Consider the following 21,772-nt stretch of genomic DNA (forward strand, 5'->3'; position numbering starts at 1 on the left):
AAGAAGTTATTTTGTAAGTAAAAATATCAACATTTGCACCTATTTGAAATTTGGGTAATTGACCACATGAATATATATATATATATATATATATATATAACAATTAAGTTTTCATTTGGCTATAAACACAAAAATTAGAAATAAATGAATATAATCCTCGTTGGGCAGGCTACACAAATAGACCACACTACCACATTCCCAGTATTGATACCCAGCTTATGTTCTATTTACTTAGAAGCACCGCAAAGCGAACGGAGGGTTTAGGGTCGACCTGGGACGATGCGTGGCGATGGGAGCTTGAATACACGTAGAATACGTAGAATAGCGGAACAAGGCAGAACCCTGGCTTTGGTGAAAGGACCATCGTCGTCTCGACACTGCCGTGCTCGTTCAGTTCCCTGGATTGGTTCTCCTCGTTGGCAGGCCCTGGCAGGACCATTCGATGCTGCGATCCGGTTGAGAAATGCACGTGTAGTTTGATGTAGAAGTCGCGGCCGTGGATTTGGGGGAGCGGCGAAGAAACGCGAGCTAGAGAAGAAGTATCTCGAGGGTTTTTTTTTTTTTTTTTTTTTTTTTGTGTGTGTGTGTGTGTGTGTTTTCTTGTTGGAATTAGTTGCGGAAATGTTTGTGCAGAAAGGATTCGCTGGACTGTGTGGAGATAGATAGGGTTGCGTTGCGTCGGCTCGTCTCCTTTTTGATTACGGGAGAGGAGCGGAAAATAGACTGGATCTGGCACAATGTTGACTAAGTTCGAGACGAAGAGTAATAGGGTGAAGGGGCTCAGCTTTCACCCGCGGCGGCCATGGATCCTGGCCAGTTTGCACAGCGGTATCATTCAGCTGTGGGACTACCGAATGGGGACGCTTATCGACCGATTCGATGAGCACGACGGACCAGTGCGTGGTGTTCACTTCCACAAGTCGCAGCCTCTGTTTGTCTCCGGAGGTTAGATTCCAGTGTCCTTCACCAGCTTCTAGTGTTCTGGATAGCCTTGGGGGCGAGGATCTTCTGTTTATGTTCTTTTGGGAGTGCATTTAGAGCATTGGCTTTTGATTAAGTCACTGGAGTCGTTACCACATTGTCTGGGAAATCATACAATGTGAAATCATCGAATATTTTACATTTGTGGCAAGATCTCGGGATGCCTGTGAGCTGTAGGTTTTGTTTATTTCATTTTCCCCGTCGAAAATGAATTCTTAAGTCGAGTTTTCACTGCAGTTGTGTCAGGGTTCACATTTAGCATGGCGTCGAGCCGATGAATTGCTAAAAGAAAATGACGGTATATTGAAACTGTCTTTTCGTCCGTAACGAATCTAATTTAATTTTAAGAATTGGGCGAGTTGTTCTCTTGTAAAGCTCTCCACCTGCCGCAGCATCTCTACATTCTTATATTCTGCTCAATTTTTATCTTTTCCTCCTAGTGAGTAGTCCGATTTCATGATTAGATTACCCACATATTGAAGATATTATGTAGATTTTGTGTGCGATGCCCACTTAATTTGTATTAATATTGTGCTCTACGTGTTTGGGAACCGGGAATGTAGGGGATGACTACAAGATTAAGGTGTGGAATTACAAGATGCGGCGCTGTTTGTTTACTTTGTTGGGTCATTTGGACTATATCCGGACGGTGCAATTCCACCATGAGAATCCTTGGATTGTGAGTGCAAGTGATGATCAGACGATTCGCATCTGGAACTGGCAATCACGCACATGCATTTCTGTACTCACTGGTCACAACCACTACGTGATGTGCGCATCGTTCCATATTAAAGAGGATTTAGTGGTATCCGCATCATTGGATCAGACTGTACGTGTTTGGGATATTGGAGCATTGAGGAAGAAGTCTGTGGCTCCAGCTGTAGACATGCTTCGCCTCACGCAGATGAATACTGATCTTTTTGGAGGAGGTGATTCTGTTGTGAAGTATGTGCTAGAAGGTCACGACAGGGGAGTCAATTGGGCATCGTTTCATCCTTCCTTGCCGCTTATTGTATCTGGAGCAGATGATCGTCAAGTGAAGTTATGGAGAATGAACGGTACTTGCGTAGTAAAAATCATTTCCTATGTATGCATTGATTTACTGATCATTGGTACTTGTGAAATCTCACGTAAAAATTTTCAATGCTCTTTAGCCTGCAGAGCACTGTTTGTGCAGGATTACAATGTTTTTATCATGCCCACAATGCTGTAAACACTCGTAAATTTATTTTATTTCAATTGCGATGCAGATACTAAGGCGTGGGAGGTTGATACCCTGCGAGGTCATGTGAACAATGTTTCCTGTGTCATGTTTCACGCCCGTCAAGATATTATCGTGTCAAATTCCGAGGACAAGAGCATCCGTGTGTGGGATATGTCTAAGCGCACAGGTGTTCAGACCTTCCGAAGAGAGCAGGATAGGTTCTGGATTCTTTCAGCACATCCAGAGATGAATCTTCTTGCAGCTGGTCATGACAGTGGAATGATCGTCTTCAAGTTGGAGAGAGAGAGGCCTGCTTGTGCTGTTCAGGGAGACACTTTATACTATGTGAAGGACCGTAATTTGCGCACTTATGATTTTGCTGGCAGAGATAACACCCTTATCTCTATTCGGCGAGCAGGTTCCACGGGTCTGAACCAGGGACCTCGGACCCTCTCGTACAACCCAGCGGAGAACGCAGTATTGCTCTGTTCTGACGTTGACGGTGGTTCTTACGAGCTCTATATTATCCCCAAAGAGGGCACGGGCAGGAGTGAGGCAGCTCATGAGGCTAAGCGTGGGTTGGGCTCGTCTGCGGTCTTTGTGGCAAGAAACAGATTTGCTGTTCTCGACAAAAACCAGAACCAGGTTCTCATCAAGAACTTGAAAAATGAATTGACCAAGAAAGTCACTCTGCCGTCTCCAAGCACGGATGTGATCTTCTATGCAGGAACTGGGAACCTGCTTTGTAGGTCAGAGGACAAAGTTGTGCTTTTCGATCTGCAGCAGCGTGCCACATTAGCAGAGGTCAGCGCTCCTTTAGTGAAGTATGTGGTGTGGTCAAGTGACATGGAGAATGTTGCACTGCTAAGCAAATATGTCATAGTCATGGCCACTAAGAAGCTTGTGCCCAAGTGCACGGTTCATGAGACTATTCGTGTGAAGAGTGGAGCATGGGATGAGAATGGTGTATTCATATATACCACCCTCAATCACATCAAGTACTGCTTGCCAAATGGAGATAGCGGGACAATCCGAACTCTAGATATTCCAGTGTACATCACGAAAGTTGGCGGAAACTCGATTTACTGCTTGGACCGCGATGGCAAGAACCGAGTGATTCAAATTGATTCTACGGAGTACACCTTCAAACTAGCACTCATCCAGCGCAAGTTTGACCAGGTATACTATTTGCAGTGTATTTTGTCGATATAAAAGTGCGCATGCAAACCTTCCGCTAGTGCTCTGCGGGCAGTCTCGTAACGCTCACAGGAAATCTTTGTTGTAACTTTTGAAAAAAATAGTGTTTAGACAGACCTAAAAGTATGGCAGATATTTCTCTAAGATTTGAGTTGTTCGAACATATTTCTAGTGCTCCTTGAATCTAGATTTACCTGTTCTGGCGTGGAAGTTTTAGCTTGTCGTCGGTGATAAACAAATTGTTGAACTCTACGCAGGTGTTACAAATGATCCATAGCTTGCAGCTCTGTGGACAGTCCATAATTGCATACTTGCAACAGAAGGGTTTCCCGGAGGTTGCTTTGCACTTTGTTAAGGATGAGCAGACTCGCTTCAACTTGGCCATCGAGTGTGGCAACACTGGAGTGGCAGTGGCATCAGCGAAGGAGATTGACCAGAAGGAATGCTGGCACCGTCTTGGTGTTGAGGCCCTGCGCCAGGTAAATGCCAGAGCCTTGATTTTATTCCTCTCGATTCTACATTAGTTCAAGGATTTACAATTTGACATGATCCCCTCCGTGTGCAAATATATTATGCGTCTTCCTTTGTGCATCCCCTCTGTTGTATTTAGTGTGCAAGGCAGAAATCAGGTTCTACAATATTAAATGGGGCTAGGAGCTAGAGCAAATAGGAATCGTCCGTAATTCTTAAGGTAGAATATACAATGAGAAATAGATTGGTCCCAAATGCACCTTCAGAGTATGAAGTTGTAAGAACATCAAATTCAGCCAAAGAAGGAGAGATATTGTTATTTTGGCAATTACTTCGTTACACGCCTTTAGTTCGTAACAATTAGTTTTTTTCTCCAGGGCAATCACGAGATTGTGGAGTATGCATATCAGAAGACAAAGAACTTTGAAAGGCTTTCTTTCTTGTATCTTATAACTGGCAACGTGGAGAAACTTGGAAAGATGCTGAAGATTGCAGAGATGCGCAATGATGTCATGGGCCGGTTTCATAATGCCCTCTACCTTGGGGATGTTCAAGAAAGAGTGAGGATTTTGGAGGAATCCAACCAACTGCCTTTGGCGTATGCCACCGCCAAAGCTCATGGATTGATTGAAGTTGCTGACGAGTTAGAACAGCAACTTGGTGACAATGTTCCTTCCCTTCCAGAGGCAGATAGATCGGTTTTATTAATCCCCCCTAGACCCATTCTTCAGGAGAACAACTGGCCCTTGCTGGTGGTCAGCAAGGGCTACTTCGAGGGTGCTTTTACAGATGCTGCTGGGCCAGGTGACGTGGAAGAAGATGATGGAGCCGCCGGAGCTTGGGGAGCAGATATAGACATTGTTGAACCAGACGAGGCTCTAAATAGAGAGGGGGTGTTTGTTGCTGATGAAGAGGGCAGAGGTAAGTGTGATCTGAAGACAATGCTCTATTGTGTGTGTTCGCAGCAATGCCTTGAAACGTGGAGGAGACATTTTGAAGTACTTGCTACAGTTATTTAACTCACCTTCATGTTTTCGATCCAGGTGACGATGAGGAGGGAGGTTGGGAAATGGAGGATTTAGATATACCAGCTGATGCGAATGTGCCAGAGGTTGCACCTAATGCTGCCTACTTCGTTACTCCAACCGGAGGGGTTCCAAAGAGTCAAAATTGGATTCAGAATACTTCTCTTGCGGGAGAACATGCAGCTGCTGGCTCTTTTGACCCAGCAATGAGATTGTTGAATCGTCAGCTTGGAATCCAGAACTTTAAGCCTTTGAAAAATGTTTTCTTGGAACTCCATCTTGCTAACCAGTCTCTTCTACCTACTCTAGTATCAGTGCCAGCTCTGTCCCTGTATTTGGAGAGAGGTTGGAGTGACAGTTTACCAGTTAATGCAAAGGGATCACCAGCTGTTTTGACCAAGCTTTCCTCTCTTGAAGAGAAGCTTAAGGTTGCATACAAGACAACTACTGAGGGCAAGTTCACCGATGCTCTGCGGTATGTGTCAACATGTTCAGATTCTTGGGTTGCAATTATCTCCTTACTTTTCAGTGTGTCATTTGTAGAGTAGAAGTTTTTTAACTGTTACTACCGCAGAAAGGTTGTTGTGTGTCGATTTGCTTTGAAATATTCAGGATTCATCTGATGATTGTCGTTAACCCACAGGTTATTTCTTGATATCTTGCATACAATCCCTGTCGTAGTGGTGGACTCACGCAAAGAAGTTGACGAAGTAAAGGAACTTCTGGGAATCGCGAAGGAGTACACACTTGCACTTCGGATCGAGCTTAAGAGAAAAGATCCTGCTTTGAAAGATGATTTACTACGCCAATCTGAGCTTGCTGCTTACTTTACACACTGTCAATTACAGCCCACTCATTTGAAGTTGAGTTTGCAGTCAGCTATGTCTATATGTTTCAAGGCCAAGAATTACTACACAGCTGGATCTATTGCGCGAAGGTTACTTGAACTGAGCTTGTCTCCAAATGTGGCCAGAACGGCTCGCCAGGTAAAATTTTAATATCCAACCTTTTGTTCTTTAATGCAGCTGATCGGGGCAACAAGATTCTTGTAGGCACTTGTGACGAGTCATTGATTGTTGCATCCCTATTGCCTTAAAGCTATCATGAATCCTAACTGTGATGACGATATTTCTTTGACTGTTTATGTTCTGAAGACAAGGCTACGGCTTTCTTTTATCAACTATGCAGTCGCCATTGTGTAACGAAAATTGTCTTCCACATTGAACCACCTGATGGCCCTCGACTCTTTACAACTTTTATTGTCGGATTATTAATCATGTTTTGTTGCAGGTCCTCCAAGTGTGTGAGAAGAATCCAAGGGATGAGATGAAGCTGAATTACGATCCTCGGAACCCTTTCGTCGTGTGTGGGGCCACCTACAGCCCCATTTACCGTGGCAGCAAGGACGTTTCGTGTCCTTACTGCAAGGCACGATTTGTTCCAGAAACCCTCCACAAGTTATGCCCTGTTTGTGATCTTGCTGTGGTCGGGGCGGATGCTTCAGGTCTACTCTGCTCTCCTTCCCAAATGCGGTAACTTAAGAGCCTTAAGCCTATGAGAGGAGGTAGGGAAATGTACAGAGACCTGGAGGTTAGTTCCTCTCTCGAGTCCGTACATGTGCTTTTACACAACAGTTTTGGAGAGAATTGGAGAGCAGTTAAGTTTTAATGATGGGGTATACTATGGTCCACTCGGACCTTTCGATTCATTGTACTTAATTTACCCAGTATAAAGTCTACTATTTTCAACATCTTTTTGTTTCGACGGGAGACCTGCATTTCTTGTTAAGGGGTTCATCGCTTGGTATTTCAGACCTCATGAATTGCTACCAGATTTGTTGGCATATGTATTACGAAATGATCCCCTTTTTATCCTTACCTTTGTTTGTTGCCCCTCTACCTTAGATTTATCATCAAAGTGTAATTAAGAGAACTAATGTTTAAAACCATGTTGGGCCCTTTCTTACTATCACCTTTAGTAGGGTTCTCCCTCCATTTGGTTGCAAATTATTTCTAAGACAATCTGTTTTATTTTTAGAATACATGAAGACGTCTGCTAAATTGGTTACTAAAACTTGACCAAAATATTTCAAAAATATTAATCTGCATTTGTAGTTTTATTTATTTATTTATTATTATTATTCTCTTTTGATATTACCTTCTTAATCTTCTTTTCCTCTTTTTGTTCGCTAATCTATGACTAGCTTTTATAGTGTAGAGTATCTAAATTTAGAATGACTTTGATAGGGTGCTAAACAGACTTTCTTTACAATTACCTTTTTTTGGCAAAATCTTTATTAATGAAACATGTTGATATTCTATCATTAAAAAGAGTTTTCAAAAAGAATTCTTCACATATAATTTTTCAATTATATAATAACTACAAAACAAAACGTATAATCAGGAAATAGAAAAAGGCTTATTTTTTGTAATAAGTTAGCAGTGTCTAGTTACATGGTTCACACAACTATTAGAAATTGTTATTTTTTGATAGAATCTTGTACTATGAGTTTTAAATTCCTTTTTTTTTGGGTTTGTTATTATTCATGTCCATCATCCACTGACCGTTTCATTTGATATCCTTTTGATTTTGAATATCAACAGTGCAGTTTTATTCTTTTGGATCATTCTTTACAAACAAACATCACATTCTTCAAATAGAAACGCTTGTGCCTGACTTGATTTCTAAACATGTCTGCATCGGAGATGTAGAAAAGGTGGGGCCTATTTTATTCCCTTTCAAGTAAGAGTTCAAACATCTGTCTTGCAAGCCGTCCTGGAGGATTTGTTTGAAAACATCCTCAGTTCCTTTTAACTCGGAAGATCTCTCGCAATATAACGTTAATCCACATGTAAATTTTTTTCTTTTGAAGACTGTTTTGGGAAGTTAACGTCTTAAGTACAGTTGTGTGCCCATAAATGATTGCCCCTTTTTTGAGGGTAGAGAGACCGAAAACTGGCTGAATCTGATCAAAGTCACAGCTCCTCAACGCCCAGATATGGAATATTTACGTTTATGAAGGCCTCCTAAGAGAACGGGTAAGTGAGGTGCATAATTAAGTGATCAGTTTACCTTACTGTTGTTTTTGATTGGGGTGGGGGGAGGTGTTAGAATGTCGATTGGTGCTGTTCTCAACTTGCTGGTTACTAATGAAGACTAAAGGCTCGTGCGAAAAACTGTGCAGTATTTCAACAAAAAAATTGGTGATGGTGCACTTGAACCCATTGAACTACTTCGAGCACCAGACAGGAAAACGTGATGAAAACCTTGAGGCAAGGATGAATCGTGTAAAAAGTAAGTACTCAGCATGCATGCGAAGTTCGCAATGCAACAGAATGCAGAAGCTCGTTAAGCTGCTGAAGCATACAACGTGCAATAAGCTTTGCATAGTAACTCACCGAATGCCTCTCACACAAGCTGAAAAAGTGGCTACCTCTGCAAGAGCACACGTCAAGAGAAAATCGTCGTATTTTTTCCACATTATTCGATTCATAAAAAGAGCCTGACGATTAACCAGCTACAATTGTCATGTTGGATGCACCCTTCACCCCCTCAATAAGAATTCATTTCCTTTACTCTAAGACAATGCGTCCTCAGACTACTTGTGTCAATGGTATAAAAATCCACAAAATCATGTCCTCATTGAAAACCAAAACTCTCTTTCTGTTGATTCAACAAAAAACTATGAAGTTGTAAGGGTCCATTTCAACAAATAAACGACAAAAGTAAAATAAAAAAAACAAAAACAAATATAAAACATGTCTAGCTACAGTGCATTCGGTGAATTTCTATGCACTATCCCTTGATGATTTCCGCACATTCCCAACCCTCCATAAATTCTCATCTGGGTTTTGTCTAAGATTGAATACTCAACCAGATGAACTCTACAGTTCAGGATGATTCCTTGATTGTATCCAGTAACTTTCACACAAGCTTGTGGCAATGCACCACTTCTTCAACTGTCTCATAAACTGACGGTAAAGCACATTGTCTTTCTGATACAGGGATCCAATACCCTCCAACAGAAACAACCGAGCAGTTTTTGAGGTTTCTTGCAGGTTGTACTTCACGAAAACCGATTGGCAACTTGATCATATCTAGGAACTTGCGTAACATCACCCCAGGAAGCCATTGTAAGTGGAGTGAAGATAATCTTCTGTGCGACTCTGGAGAGATCTGCTAGCGTCAACGACTGCACACCGTGTATGAATTCAGCCACGGGCTTGCGGTTGCCGTAGGTGAGGATTTGTCGACCGATGTCCTCGGTAACCACCACGCTTGACTCCAAGTTCATGAGCACTGCAGAAATTGTCATGTTCTTTGCACGCTGAATCTCAGCCTCCGTCACCTCGCCAGGCGTCGCTACTGCAATGAACTCTTTTGTCGCTAGATCGACAAGGTGTGGCACAAACTCTGACCCGGAGGTGGCGTGTATACAGAAAATGCCAGGCTGGTTGTATATGCAGTTGAAAGCCGTGAAGGACTGCACTTGCTCGTACTTGTTCAACACTTGGGAGTACAGGCGTGAGTACATGCCTTTGCCAGGGCCTCCGGCGGAAAAGGAGCCTCCCCCGCCCAGCAGAGTTTGCAAGACCGTCACCGCGAACGAATCCTTCTCGTTCCTCCACCCACCTGGAATTTCGAATGCCAGTGCGATGTTAGTCTTCGGCGATTCTGCTGCTTGTCGCCAATCTCCCCCTACGTACTCCGTTGCTGGAGGTGTTGGGGGTCCGCTTCCACACATATCAGACAGAAGTGGCTCGGCGATTTGGAGCAATTCGTCGTGATCACATCCTGATGCCGCCAAAGCAATCCTTCCAGCAGTGTAGTTTTGCGACACGAAGTTACACAGGACTTCTTCGTTCAACTTGTGGAGTGATGCTTCGGGTGCGAGGAGCGGTTGTCCCAGCGCACCAGCATAACCAGCTGAGTGTAATGCCTCTAACAATATTCTCTGAGGATTGTTCACAATCTCACCAGTCTCAGCTTTGACACGGACGAGCTGGTCATGCACCTCTGAATTATAGCACATGGAGTTCCGGACGCAGTCCACCAGCAGCTCTACCATGTGGGGCATGTACGTCTTGATGGAGTCGGCAGTGCAAGACATCTGCTCCCGCGACGCATTCGCCATGACGTGCCCGCCAATGGCTTCCACATCACGAACCAGACGAAAATGTGATCGGTTGCTGGTGCTCTTGAACGCCATCCGTTCCAGCAGGTGCGAGACACCAGCAACGTTGGGTGACTCGTGAACCGACCCACTGTCGATATAAACACCAACAGTTGATATAGGACTATGAGAATTCTCCGACGCAATGCGAACGCCATTCTTGAGCTTGGTCATCTTTGTACCTCCAGGTTTCATCTCGGTGCATAACTGGGGAGGCAGATGCACTCTAGGCATGGGCTCGTGGAGCGCCGGAGCATTGGACGGCTCGTCTCCTGCAAGCCATGTTAAGATCCCTTTCGGTTTCGGTGAAAAATACATCGGCACTACTTGGCACAGCGTCGGAGACAAGTGCACATCGCGAGCTTGAGAGCCGAGGAGGTCATTCAGCCTGCTCACTAGAGTCTGGCTTGGGCTCGCCACATTGTTCTTCTGCATCATCGTCAGCAATCAGGTCACTTTCCATTTCCTATTGGTTTTGCCTAGTTTGTACATGGTCAGGTTAGGCCGGTTCTCTGATGTTAACAGTAAATGTCGTCGAATCTTAGTGAAGTACAGTGGAAGTCAATAAATGACCCAGGTCAACAGATGACCCAGCTCATCAGATGAGTGCAGTCAGTAGAGGACTCGCATGAATTGTGGCGCTGGTTGAAGGTTCACGGGAATTTGACACTGCATTTGTACAATAGCTTGTCCAGGAGCGTCGCACAACACTGACACAATTACGGGTATTCTATGAGTACGTTGTTAGTTCCCAAGCTTTCGAATTGCCCACTTCGACGATGCAGAGTGAAGTATCGGTTGTCTTAGTAATTCAGGGACCACTGACCTCACATGCATTACGCATGACCGCTCTCACACATGCAAGCCTCCCGTGTCATCCTCCTCCTCCTCTCCGTCACCGTCTCTGGTAACTTGCTGCACTTCATGTTCTCTGTGCTTAATGCTTTCACTAGAAACTCAGCAGACCAAAAAAAGAAACAAGAAAACAAAGTTTGATTTGAAAAGTTTAATTCTCCAACCCAGACGCCATGAGGTTGACCCTCAAGTTAAACATTAAGAATGGGATTATGTCTCAGAAATTTTGTTACCAAAAAAAAGAAGAAGATGAAGTAGTAGAAAAAGAAAGTTTTGACATGTTATTCGTTACAGTAAATGAAATTCAGAATGCACGTAAAACAATTAGCATTGTGATCTAATAGTGGTGTGGTTAGAAGTGGGCCAGGAATCTTAACTATCACTTCTATTATAGCAGCAGTAGGTGTATTTGATACCACAGACAGGTCTACAAGTGCTCGGAGCGGAACCCCGTTTTGATCGCACTCTACTTTTTCAACCTCCCTAATTTAATCACCATGAAGGCCAAAAGCAAAGCTCCGTGCAATCGGAATCGCAGGCCATGGCTAATTGCAGAATCCCCTTCAGGTCGCCCAACTCGAATAGAATGTTGCTTCCAATCAAATTTGGAAACCTATAACCTCGAATATTCTTTCGGCTGCTAATTGCTCTTTATTTATACCAAGTTATTCAGATAGAATTTCTATCCATCCTCCTATCCACAAATGAAAATAAAGACCTCTGCAATACGCAAAAATTGAACCCAACTCCAATGGTTTTCCAGTAGGTTTCACGTCACGCAATGTATATTTCTAATGTGTAGTAGAATGACTTTATGGTTTCACATGGATGTTTGAGAAAGCAAGTTGCCCAGGCCCTACAGAAGCAGTTTCATTACATTATTGTCTTTTAATTTTTTGTTGTTGTTTGGTTGACTTGCTCTAATTGAAACATCCACATCTTGAATCATTGCACACTTTCATAATAATAATAAAAAAAATCTGTATATATATATATACACATACATACAGATATAATGACTAAGATATATATATATATATATATATATCTATGCACACACAGGTATGAGTGTGTATGTGTGTGTGCATGTGCATGAATGCACATATATATATATATATATATATGGACTGAGATAGATGAATTACCTAGGGTGGAGACTTTTTCCCTCACAGAACCCCCACAATCAAGACCACTCATACAGATCCCGACATCTCCAACCAACTTCCGTCCGAAACAGGCAACACGAATACAGCGATGGACTCCACAACCCACATTACCAAAGACAGCAACAACAGCAAGGATGACACTTCATGCTTCTGTATGCCGAAGAAAATCATGGCAGCTCCTCCGACCCAACCGTGAACAACCCCCCACCTACAACCCTAAACCATGTGCGCACCGAACCACCATCATAGCCAAATCCGAAAAGGAAAAAAATACAAAAGGAGGGATTCAAAAGCCTCTCTCCAAGTACGAGAAAATGTTTTTTCTCAAACAAAACGCCGAAAATAGCAACCGCTTCCCCACCCGCGATTTTACTGCCCCGGGAGCGTCGGACCCGCGCTTGACCCGTCGCCTATGCTAATACCTGACCTACTAGATTAGCGCCTAGGTGCCGCAGGTTCGGTTACCAACCCTGTCCTCGCCGACGCAATTACGCACCACCGAGCCTAGGCTTATCTCCAGATTATCCCCGATTTAGTTGTGCATTAGTGAGTTATTAAAACCCAAGCGTGTGATTAGTGGGACTAGCAGTAAGTAAGCTGTAGGCTATAGCGACGAGGTGAGACCACTCCCCAAGTTGACGAAGGAAGGCGGGCCATTATAATAATAAATAACTCGATTTTGTCGTCTGTTTTGTAGGAGAGATGATCGCGAGTGATCCTTCCCTCGATCCTCGTCGATCGCTCGCGCTGGACATCATCGCTGCCTCATCTCATCAACCACTGGCATCGTCGCAGGGCAGTTAGTTGAAGAGAGGGTGCGTGTTGAGGACTACCAAGTGGTGTTGTTGTTGCGGTGCTCGGTGCTGAGGTGCCTCGGTGCGCGATTGTTGAGGGTCCAATTGTGGATTGCGGTGACGAGCTGCTGCTGGTGGGATTTCGAGGAGGTGGGGGGCGCACCGTGGTGTTTGGTGCTTGTCTTCTGTCTTGCTTGGATGGTGTTTTTTATTTTATTTACTTTATTTATATTTTTTTCGTCTGGTTTCGTCGTCGGAGCTGGTGGTGTGGGTTGGGGGCGTAGAAGTCGGGTTGCGGGGATGGGAATTGTTTGCTTGCTGGGGGCAGTGGTTCTGTGGAGTTTTTAGAAAGCTTGCTCGTTTAAGTCGCGCTGTGGCGTACGGTGGTTGGCTGACGTCGTGATGTAGTGCCAGAAGTGTTTGAGACTGTTAGTTGGTTTCTGCGATTTGCAGGTTCGCAGCGATTTTCTCATCATTCGTCGCAGAAACGGAATCATTGGGTGATTTGCAGGTGTTTTTTGTGTTTTTGTTTTTTTTGTTTTTTTGTTTTGTTTTTCGTGTGGTTTCTGAGAGAAGTTCTTGCACTTAGTAGTGAAGGCTGCCTACTCCTCCGGTGCGATTGGTCGGAAGTGCGTTCTCTCCGTGAAACTCTCGTGGGTATGCGATTTACAAGAGAATCATTTCATCACCTTCTGTCTTCTCACCACTCTGGCTTATATTCCTTCAAGAAACGCACGTTGTTTCTTCCTTGGTTAACTACTTTTTAAAAAATAGGCGGATGCTCTCATCTGTGGGGTTCGCAACGTTGGTTCCCAAAACATCTGCGGTTCTTCAACCATTTAGACATGAAATTCGTAATTTTTTTCGCCACTGCTGTGGGCGCTCTCCTGACACGATCTGACTAACTTCGGAGACTTAGCGTGATATCCAGTAGCAAGTTCATGATGGTCTGATGAATACTATCACAACATAGTGAATTGGCAGAAAAATCGCTACTTACGACGTCTGATTCTTCAACAGCAGCCGATGAGAGATCGTCTCAGGGTCTTTGGAATTGTGCATTCGAGAGGAGCTCGAAAGACTAGCGACCAATATTCTAACAGTGAATTGGTTGCTCTGACCTTTTCTTGCAGACCTCGGCACTCCACAGCTGGAATCTGAAGTTAATTTAAGAGGAGCTGCGCTCACTGACGCAAGCGTAACATGAATTATTCTAAATTACCTCAGTACGTGATTTCATGAGCGAATTCTGGGCCTATGCATGAGTCCAACTTGTCTGTAAAATTGAACTTATATAAATCCTTAGTTGGTGAGTTCGTCATAGGGTATGGAATTGGCCAAAGGTCTCTATATTCATGAAAAAGATGATGGGACGAAGTAAGATCCGGTTACGGAACGCTGCAATTCCCGCAGTCTCCAGCTTCGCGTTGATCTTTGGTTCGGCGCTTCTGTCTCTGGCCATCTTGTCGTTCATCTCGGCCAGGGTGCTTGATGGTGAGAATGCAACCACTAGCACCAATCTCTTCCCTTCGGCTCTGTTGTCTAGACCTTCACCAGCCAAGTTGCAAGCCATGGAGCTGGCCCCTGGTGAGGTAAATGACACTCGATCTTTTCCTCTTTTGAAATGAGTGTTTTTATCTATTCTGTTTTATTTAATATGAATACGAGGTTGAATTCATGCGTGACCTCGTTGTAATATATGTGTTGGAGGAATAAGTTTAAAGTGATGTACAAGAGGAGTGACTGCCAATTATTCAATAATTATGCGACGGATTGAATATTCTTTCACTTGAGCTGGAGGTTCGAATTTTCTTTAAGATACTAAATTCGTTATTTTTGATGTAATCCTTTCGAGCAGAAGCAAGCGGCTGTAGCTGCTCAATATCCGAACCAAACAATGGACCCTGTGGAGGAGTTGCGCACCTTGCAGAATGTACCGGTGAGCTGACCAGTTCGGAAAAGTCGTCCTTGTTTTCAGGCGTGACTGAGGACTTAACAAAGAATATTAATATACAGTCAGCACTGTACAGTACACAGCGAGATTAGGACGACTTGATATTTAATTTGACTTTTGTATTGACTAATTCCAGTCTTCACTTGACATTTGGAAGCCTCGTTGTGGCTTCGAGTCAAAGACCTGCTCCGCTTTATCCTCACTTTCTAGTCACGAATATAATATTTTGAAAGCCTAATGTCCTTGAGATCGTTCTACTGACTTTACTGCCATCTTATTTTGAGCTATCAGTCAATTGTTGCCGTAATTGGGAACCGGGAATATGAAATTTACAAGGTAGATATCTTGCGTTGATACAATTTGTATCGTCTGTGTGAGGCAGGCGAGGTGGAATGTAGGAGGGGCGTACTTATGGGAGGCAGAAAATACAGAATGGTACTACGGATGCAGTGACTCCAGTCGTTTCTTTCCTTGTAAGTTTAACCCGCACCAGCAAATTTGCAGATCTAACCAACCTTTGAACAGATGGGTGTGTGCTTTTATAACCAAATGAAGCTCTACGTATCATTGTCATTTTAATGTTTAGGACAAATGCTGAGAGATATATCGACTATTGTTTCTTAGTCGCACACCTCTCGTTACAATAGCCAATGTACAACTAATAAGAGTTTTTAAGCAGAAACATCTCTCCTCAATTGGTGATTTCTGGTACAGCTGGGCCACCTCCGGAATCGAATGGTTACTTGTATATTGCAGCTAGTGGGGGGCTAAACCAGCAGCGCACTGGGGTAATTGCTTCTTGTCTTTTCTCGGGGCGCTGTTGTGTACTACCAGAGCTTTTATTTCAGGTTAAAAGTTTATCATATTTGGACACCAACACAGTACTTAATGTGAATTTCACCTCACTGCAGATTACAGACGCAGTTGTGGTGGCGAAGCTTTTGAATGCCACGCTTGTAGTCCCGCAGCTGGATCATAAATCATATTGGAAAGACAACAGGTTCGATAACGTTGTTCTTCATTATATTCTGCGTGAGGCACTTGCTTCGATGTTTGAGGATTTCTCGGAGCTAGGCTATTGCATCCTTATGCAGGATTCTTTTGCAATCAAGTCCTTCATCCTTTGAAGAACCAATTTGCAGTGAGCCATTTGTGGCTTCAACCTTCTGCTTTTCGAATGAACCATTAGTCTCTCATGTTGGTTATATTTGCGCTGAATTTACAGCAATTTCAGCGATATCTTCGACGTGGATTGGTTCATCTCTTCTGTATCCAAAGATATCAGAGTCATCAAGGACCCTGGTCTAGAAAAATCAGTGTATACCAGAGGAGTTCCACGGAAGGCCAAGCCAGCCTACTACCTTTCGAAAATTCTTCCAATCCTGCAAAAAAGAAAGGTACATGGTTGAATAGGGTTTCCTTGATGGTTCCTATTTTTGAGTTTTATTTTCAAACCGAATGTGGCATCAGGTGTGTTGAGAACACTCCTTCCCTTTGTCCCTTGCGATTTCTGGATCGGTCGATGATTATACTGGTTTTGCATTCACCTTACATTCGTCTGCCCTTTATCTCGTGGCAGGCACTACGATTGAACCGATTTGACTATAGGTTGTCAAATAGACTCAGAAGAGACTGGCAAAAACTAAGATGCAGGACCAACTACAAGGTAGTTCAACTTTCTTTTTTTCTCTCTTACCATACCTGTGTTCTATAATTATTCTGTCCAAACATGTTACATGTTACGGTTGTCAGAAGTGTGCTCCTGAAGCACGAGATCTAACAGGGATTGGGTTCAGGCACTGCGATTTACAAGCAACATACAGGCGATGGGTCAGACTCTGTTGGACAGGATGCGGGCCAAGAGTGGCGGCCGTTTCATTGCGTTGCATCTAAGGCATGAAACTTACAAAATTTTGGCAAAATGTTGAATCACTCTCTGTGGCAGATGTTGAATGAATCATGCTTCTTGAGCAGAACTCAAGCAGTATCCATGATCGTAGATATGGGGCTTTGTATTGCTACAGGTACGAATCAGACATGCTAGCGTTTTCGGGATGCTACTATGGAGGAGGCTCGAAGGAGATTGCGGAACTGGGTTTGCTCCGCAAGCGTTGGAAGACAATTCATGTATGAAATATTGTGACAATCTGAATCATTTTCTGAGCCTGGTTGTGGTGTGGTGTGTGCTTACTGATCACCAGCTTTTGATGCACAGCACGTCAATTTTGAGCGGGCGCGGCGCAATGGAAAATGTCCGCTGACGCCGAAAGAAGTTGGTCTCATGCTTCGAGCTCTCGGTTACGGAAAAGACACATACCTGTATGTGGCCTCTGGGGAGGTCTACAACGGTGAAGATTCGCTTGCGCCCTTGAAGGCGCTATTTCCTAACTACTTCACAAAGGAGACACTCGCCAGAAAGGAAGAACTAGAGCCATTCACTCAATATTCCTCCCGCATGGCAGCCGTGGATTATATTGTATGCTCACAGAGCGATGTCTTCGTGACGAATAACAACGGCAACATGGCGCGGATACTGGCAGGGGAAAGGTTAGCCGAGTTCCGCACCTTCGCAATCACTGAGGATTTCCTTAAGCTCTGGATTTAGGGCTAACATAGTGTCTTTTGGATTGTTCAGGCGATACCACGGCCACAAGCGGACCATTCGGCCAAACGTGAGAAAACTCAACCTCTTGTTCTCAGTATTCCAGCAGACTCCATGGGCGGAGTTTGCTGCCGAAGTGCAGCGAGTGCAGAAGGGCTTCATGGGCGATCCGAATGAGGTGAAGATTGGACGAGGGGAGTTTCACGAACACCCACTGGTCTGCATTTGCGCTAGACCTGGAGCGCCCCCTGTCGCGGGACAGGTGCAACAGGCGCTCGGCAGTACGACAGCCGCGGAGACCGAACAGGAAACTACAGAAACAGAGATAGATGCGCCAGGAACACCAGACACTGCCACTGAAGAGGAAGAGGGAGAGGAAGAGAGCAAGGAGGAAGAAGAGGACCTTCCCATGATCATCGAAGAAGAGCAGTCCGTCAATGCGGAGCTGGAGCACGAGCACTCCGACGCCGGGGGAATGCAAGTGATCAGTCTAGACGGTGACGACAGCTTCGACTTGAGAAACAAAAAAGCCTAAACACCCCCATTGCGACAACCTCATATCTATCTCACCCCATGTGGAGCAACCCACTAGCTTCGACAGCTACCAATTCCTAGACAACTTCGGGACACATCTAGAAAGCGAAGTTACTGTTCTTCGAGGAAGACCATCGAATCATCTGCCCAGCTACAGTGTGAAATCTGTGGCCTCTAGCAGAAGTAACATGTGCGCGTCCACGACAAATTACACTCACCGTACCATACGCATCCCTGGAACCAGTGAGAGTTTTGTTGACGAAGGAACTGAAAACTGGAGGGCGGGGTCCCTCGAAGTTTGCAGACTCCGAGTTGGATATGGTGAGATAGTTGAACAACATGGTGGCTAGTTCTTGTGCTACAGTTCACAGCAGCATGGAAACCATTGTGCACGACGTGGGGCTTCTGTCACGTCTCCGCCGCCCTCGTTGCTGATGATGCGGAGCAGCAGCAACCATTGACTCGATCATTTCTTCGTTGAGAAAACTAAACAGGCTTCTTAGGAGTCTCGAAAGTTTTCTGTAACGCATATATTTTGTAGTTTTGCTGATGTCTCTCCTTTGTCTTCACTACTTTCTGGATTTTAAAGCGGAAACATTCTTTGCATTTTTTGGAGATTGTTAATTGGTGTACGTGTTTTGTAAGTGTCAGTTTTTTTTTGATTAACTTGATTTCTTGAAAATCAGGTACTGAATGAACTGAAAAATTGTTCCTAAAAATGAATATTAATTTTTTTGAAGAAGCAATTCGTATTGTTGTAGATCTGGCAATTTATCAGATAATGTTTCCATTGATAAGCTTTACCTGCTGGGCGTAAAAAAGATTGTATCTTGTTCATATTCTAATCAGTTTTTTTTTTTTTTTTTTTTTTTTTGTTTATGCTAAGTTGGTCTTCCTCTTACAAATTTGAAATTATGAGTTAGTAAATCATATTGTAGTGCGACTTTTAATGCTTGTTGATGATGATTTTAAAAATGAAGTGATCTGTGATTTTTTGAATTTTATTTGATGTTTTGACTTGTTCATTACTATTGTTTCAATTCAATAATATTGATAATTGAAAAAGAAAACCTTAAAAATTAAAAAGGATATTGTGCACATGTTTATTATGCACATATGTCCTGTAGACAAACATTTTTTATTTTTTATTTTTATATTTTGATATAGACAATTTTGTCTTGTTCAACAATTATTAGTCTTGTGGTTTTATATTCCTTAATACATATATAGAATTATATATATATATATATATATATATATATTATTTAAGTTTATTCACATTAATTTTTATAATTATTGTCATTTCACTTTTTTAAAAATATAATAAGAATAAAAAATAAAACAAAAAAATTGATTTATAAAAATACAATATTTTACAAACATTATAAAAAAAATAAAAAAATCCTCATTAAATAAAAAAAAAGTATTGAAAATGATAAAACTAATTTATAAGAGTTAAAAATCCATGTTTTGAAAGAATAAAATATATTTGAAATGAAATAAAGCTTGATGATGCTTCTAAAAGATGTCTCTTTTTACTTCTTTGTGGCTCTTTGGAAGAAAGTCGAAAGAATTTTCTTGTACAATTTTTAAAAAAATACATATATATATATATATATATATATATATATAAAATTTATTTTAATCAAATTTGTTCTACAAAAAATGTCTTTTAAAACATATGTTGGTACATAAGGCTAGTAGATAAGTTATACTAGAACCATATTGAAGAGTATTGTTGAGATGTTTTAATATAAAATATTTTCAACTTTGTAAGATGGTCTACCAAGATATTACATAAATTCTTAAGGTAGTTTGCATGTGAAATTTTGTTAAATTAAGAATGTGGCCCTAAGTTCAAATTCATTTGGCTTTAAAAAGTAGTCTTATTAACTTTTAAAAATATGCCTTAGGGAATTAAGGACGAAAATTGAATATTAAGAAGGACCACTTGAAAAAGTATTTCTACCTTAAACATGCCCTAAAATAAAGGTACTACTAAGCTAAGTGTTTTTTGACTTATGATAAGATAGTGCTGCCATACAAATTTAGAAAAAAATAATCATTTGACTTCAATCTAATAAATAAGTCAATTTTTTTAATACATAAAAAGTATATTTTTAATTATATATATATATATATATATATAATGGATTTTATAATAAAAAATATTTGAATATAATTATCTATTACTTTAATTTTGATTTAGAAGGAAAAAAAATCATTTCAAAATGAACTTAATATTTATAGTGCTATTTATTGCAAATATAAAACCTCAAAAGAAGATTGATTAAGTTATATCATTTCTATAAAAATCATACTTGTAAAATTTATTCTACTACAAAAAAATTTATATGTTTGTTAATTTGAATTTTAGATGGATCTAGAATATAAATACAATTTAATTCTTGTTGATTTAAGAATTGTTGACACACTCATTGAATTAATTGAAAAAGATTGAGTGCCAATCTCTTATCTCAAAATTGCCATCAAATAATGAAAGCTTTAAAGCACAACAAAGCTTTATACCAACAAGCTACTATCACAAACATACATATTTATCTAAATAAGTGTCATAGACATACATATTTATCCTGATAATTATCTAGATAATAAGAATATATAGAAATAAATTAAAGTAGATAAATATGATAATATCTTGTAGAAAGCTTCTTAGAAGCTTCATAGATGTTGCTTTGCCTTTATACATGTCTATATGTGATTGATAGGTTGAAAACTTGGCCAACAAGGAGGCCATATGTCGGCATGTTGACCACTTGTAGTACAAGTTGGACATATGGCACACACCTAGGAAACTTGCTTTGCAAATTAGACATGTGTCGTGCAAGTTGGACACGTATTAGAGGTCCTATAGCATGTCGCCACATAGTTCTTAATTAAGTAGTATATATAGAGGCAAGAGTGAGGTCTTCCTCACTCTTGTTAATTCCTTTCTTGCTTTTAGTGTAGTTTCAAGAGTCTTATGTTTTCTAGTCTTTGGCAATAGCGATTCCAATTCTTCCTTGAATATACATACTTTCTTCTATTTTGTTACTTTTTTTTTGACACAGATTCCACGATTTTATGCATCTTCTTCTAGTTTGTGTCCTTAATAGATTGACAAGAGTATACATACAATATTAGATCTTTGTCCTTTCTTGATTAAGAGTGGATTACTCTTTTCCATTGATAAGACATAAGCGTATTAGAAGTTACGGATTACCCTCTTCTAAATTGATATTGTTTGTAGATTTTTTTTTTTTTTTTTCTTGATTCTTGAGTATTGTATTCTTTGAAAATAGACACGTTTCTTTTTATTGTGCTAGCATGGCACAGCTTGTTGAAATAAAGAATGCAATGGCTCAAATGCAAGAGAAAATGAAAGAATTAATGCTTGCAATGCATCAACTCAGTCTACCACTACAAAGAGCAACAAGATTATAAGGTAATGAAGATATAGAGATGATTGGAGTTGCTTCAACATCTATACCAAGCCATACTATTGTTCCTATAATAGAACATTGTTCAAGTTTTAAGGAAACAAAAATTGAATTGCTGGAGAAGTTTGATGGCACAAGATCTAAGTTTTGAAGATTCATCAATTAAGTACAACTATTAACTGAACTACAACCTCAAATTTATCCAACTTAAGGATTACAAGTTAGGTTTATTAGAACACTACTTTCAAGTTCTACTTTATCATGGTTTTTATCATTTTTAGAACAACATGATCTAATATTGGATAATTTTGAAGCATTTTTAGTAGAGTTTTGATTTATGTATAGAAAACACGATGCAATTCGTATTACAGTCAAC

General features: G+C 41.5%; 3 protein-coding genes across 8 annotated transcripts; 2 read left to right on the plus strand and 1 right to left on the minus strand.

Moving 5' to 3' along the window:
- Nucleotides 1–343: 343 nt before the first annotated feature.
- Nucleotides 344–6,626, plus strand: LOC112288608 (coatomer subunit alpha-1). The gene is made up of 8 exons (XM_024532972.3): nucleotides 344–945; nucleotides 1,545–2,039; nucleotides 2,232–3,364; nucleotides 3,640–3,861; nucleotides 4,231–4,774; nucleotides 4,897–5,353; nucleotides 5,522–5,864; nucleotides 6,169–6,626. The coding sequence occupies exons 1-8, from the start codon at nucleotides 738–740 to the stop codon at nucleotides 6,412–6,414; spliced, it is 3,648 nt and encodes a 1,215-aa protein (XP_024388740.1). The 5' UTR covers nucleotides 344–737; the 3' UTR covers nucleotides 6,415–6,626.
- A 1,799-nt stretch (nucleotides 6,627–8,425) lies between these two features.
- On the minus strand, nucleotides 8,426–12,394 carry LOC112288810 (mitochondrial-processing peptidase subunit alpha). Of its 5 annotated transcripts, none has more exons than XM_073537365.2 (3): nucleotides 12,052–12,394; nucleotides 10,878–10,966; nucleotides 8,426–10,477 (listed from the first exon to the last, which is right to left on the minus strand). In XM_073537365.2, exons 2-3 carry the CDS (start codon nucleotides 10,893–10,895, stop codon nucleotides 8,945–8,947), a joined length of 1,551 nt encoding a protein of 516 aa, XP_073393466.1. In that variant the 5' UTR covers nucleotides 10,896–10,966; nucleotides 12,052–12,394; the 3' UTR covers nucleotides 8,426–8,944. The 5 variants fall into 5 exon arrangements, with proteins under 5 accessions (XP_073393466.1, XP_024389174.1, XP_073393463.1 ...); XM_024533406.3 differs by having other exon boundaries at nucleotides 8,426–10,480; XM_073537362.2 differs by having other exon boundaries at nucleotides 8,426–10,480; nucleotides 10,878–11,762.
- Nucleotides 12,395–12,743: 349 nt separating this feature from the next.
- On the plus strand, nucleotides 12,744–18,571 carry LOC112288809 (protein ROOT HAIR SPECIFIC 17). 2 transcript variants are annotated; one of them, XM_024533403.3, is made up of 13 exons: nucleotides 12,744–13,016; nucleotides 13,320–13,377; nucleotides 14,000–14,458; nucleotides 14,725–14,805; nucleotides 15,203–15,293; nucleotides 15,535–15,608; nucleotides 15,732–15,820; nucleotides 16,046–16,217; nucleotides 16,400–16,486; nucleotides 16,617–16,714; nucleotides 16,845–16,947; nucleotides 17,036–17,367; nucleotides 17,456–18,571. In XM_024533403.3, exons 3-13 carry the CDS (start codon nucleotides 14,222–14,224, stop codon nucleotides 17,955–17,957), a joined length of 1,866 nt encoding a protein of 621 aa, XP_024389171.1. In that variant the 5' UTR covers nucleotides 12,744–13,016; nucleotides 13,320–13,377; nucleotides 14,000–14,221; the 3' UTR covers nucleotides 17,958–18,571. The 2 variants fall into 2 exon arrangements, with proteins under 2 accessions (XP_024389171.1, XP_024389170.1); XM_024533402.3 differs by lacking the exon at nucleotides 13,320–13,377.
- Nucleotides 18,572–21,772: the final 3,201 nt, after the last annotated feature.

The sequence above is a fragment of the Physcomitrium patens genome, chromosome 11, assembly GCF_059467195.1.
Source record: "Physcomitrium patens ecotype Gransden chromosome 11, ASM5946719v1, whole genome shotgun sequence".
Lineage (NCBI taxonomy): Eukaryota > Viridiplantae > Streptophyta > Bryopsida > Funariales > Funariaceae > Physcomitrium > Physcomitrium patens.

Bases quoted from the DNA above. Each gene is read 5' to 3' on its own strand.
- LOC112288608 (XM_024532972.3), top strand. From the start codon at position 738: ATGTTGACTAAGTTCGAGACGAAGAGTAATAGGGTGAAGGGGCTCAGC. The intron at 4,775-4,896 runs GTAAGTGTGATC...TTTTCGATCCAG, and splicing joins TGCTGATGAAGAGGGCAGAG to GTGACGATGAGGAGGGAGGT. The intron at 5,354-5,521 runs GTATGTGTCAAC...GTTAACCCACAG, and splicing joins AAGTTCACCGATGCTCTGCG to GTTATTTCTTGATATCTTGC.
- LOC112288809 (XM_024533403.3), top strand. From the start codon at position 14,222: ATGAAAAAGATGATGGGACGAAGTAAGATCCGGTTACGGAACGCTGCA. The intron at 15,821-16,045 runs GTTCGATAACGT...CTGAATTTACAG, and splicing joins TCATATTGGAAAGACAACAG to CAATTTCAGCGATATCTTCG. The intron at 16,218-16,399 runs GTACATGGTTGA...ATCTCGTGGCAG, and splicing joins CAATCCTGCAAAAAAGAAAG to GCACTACGATTGAACCGATT.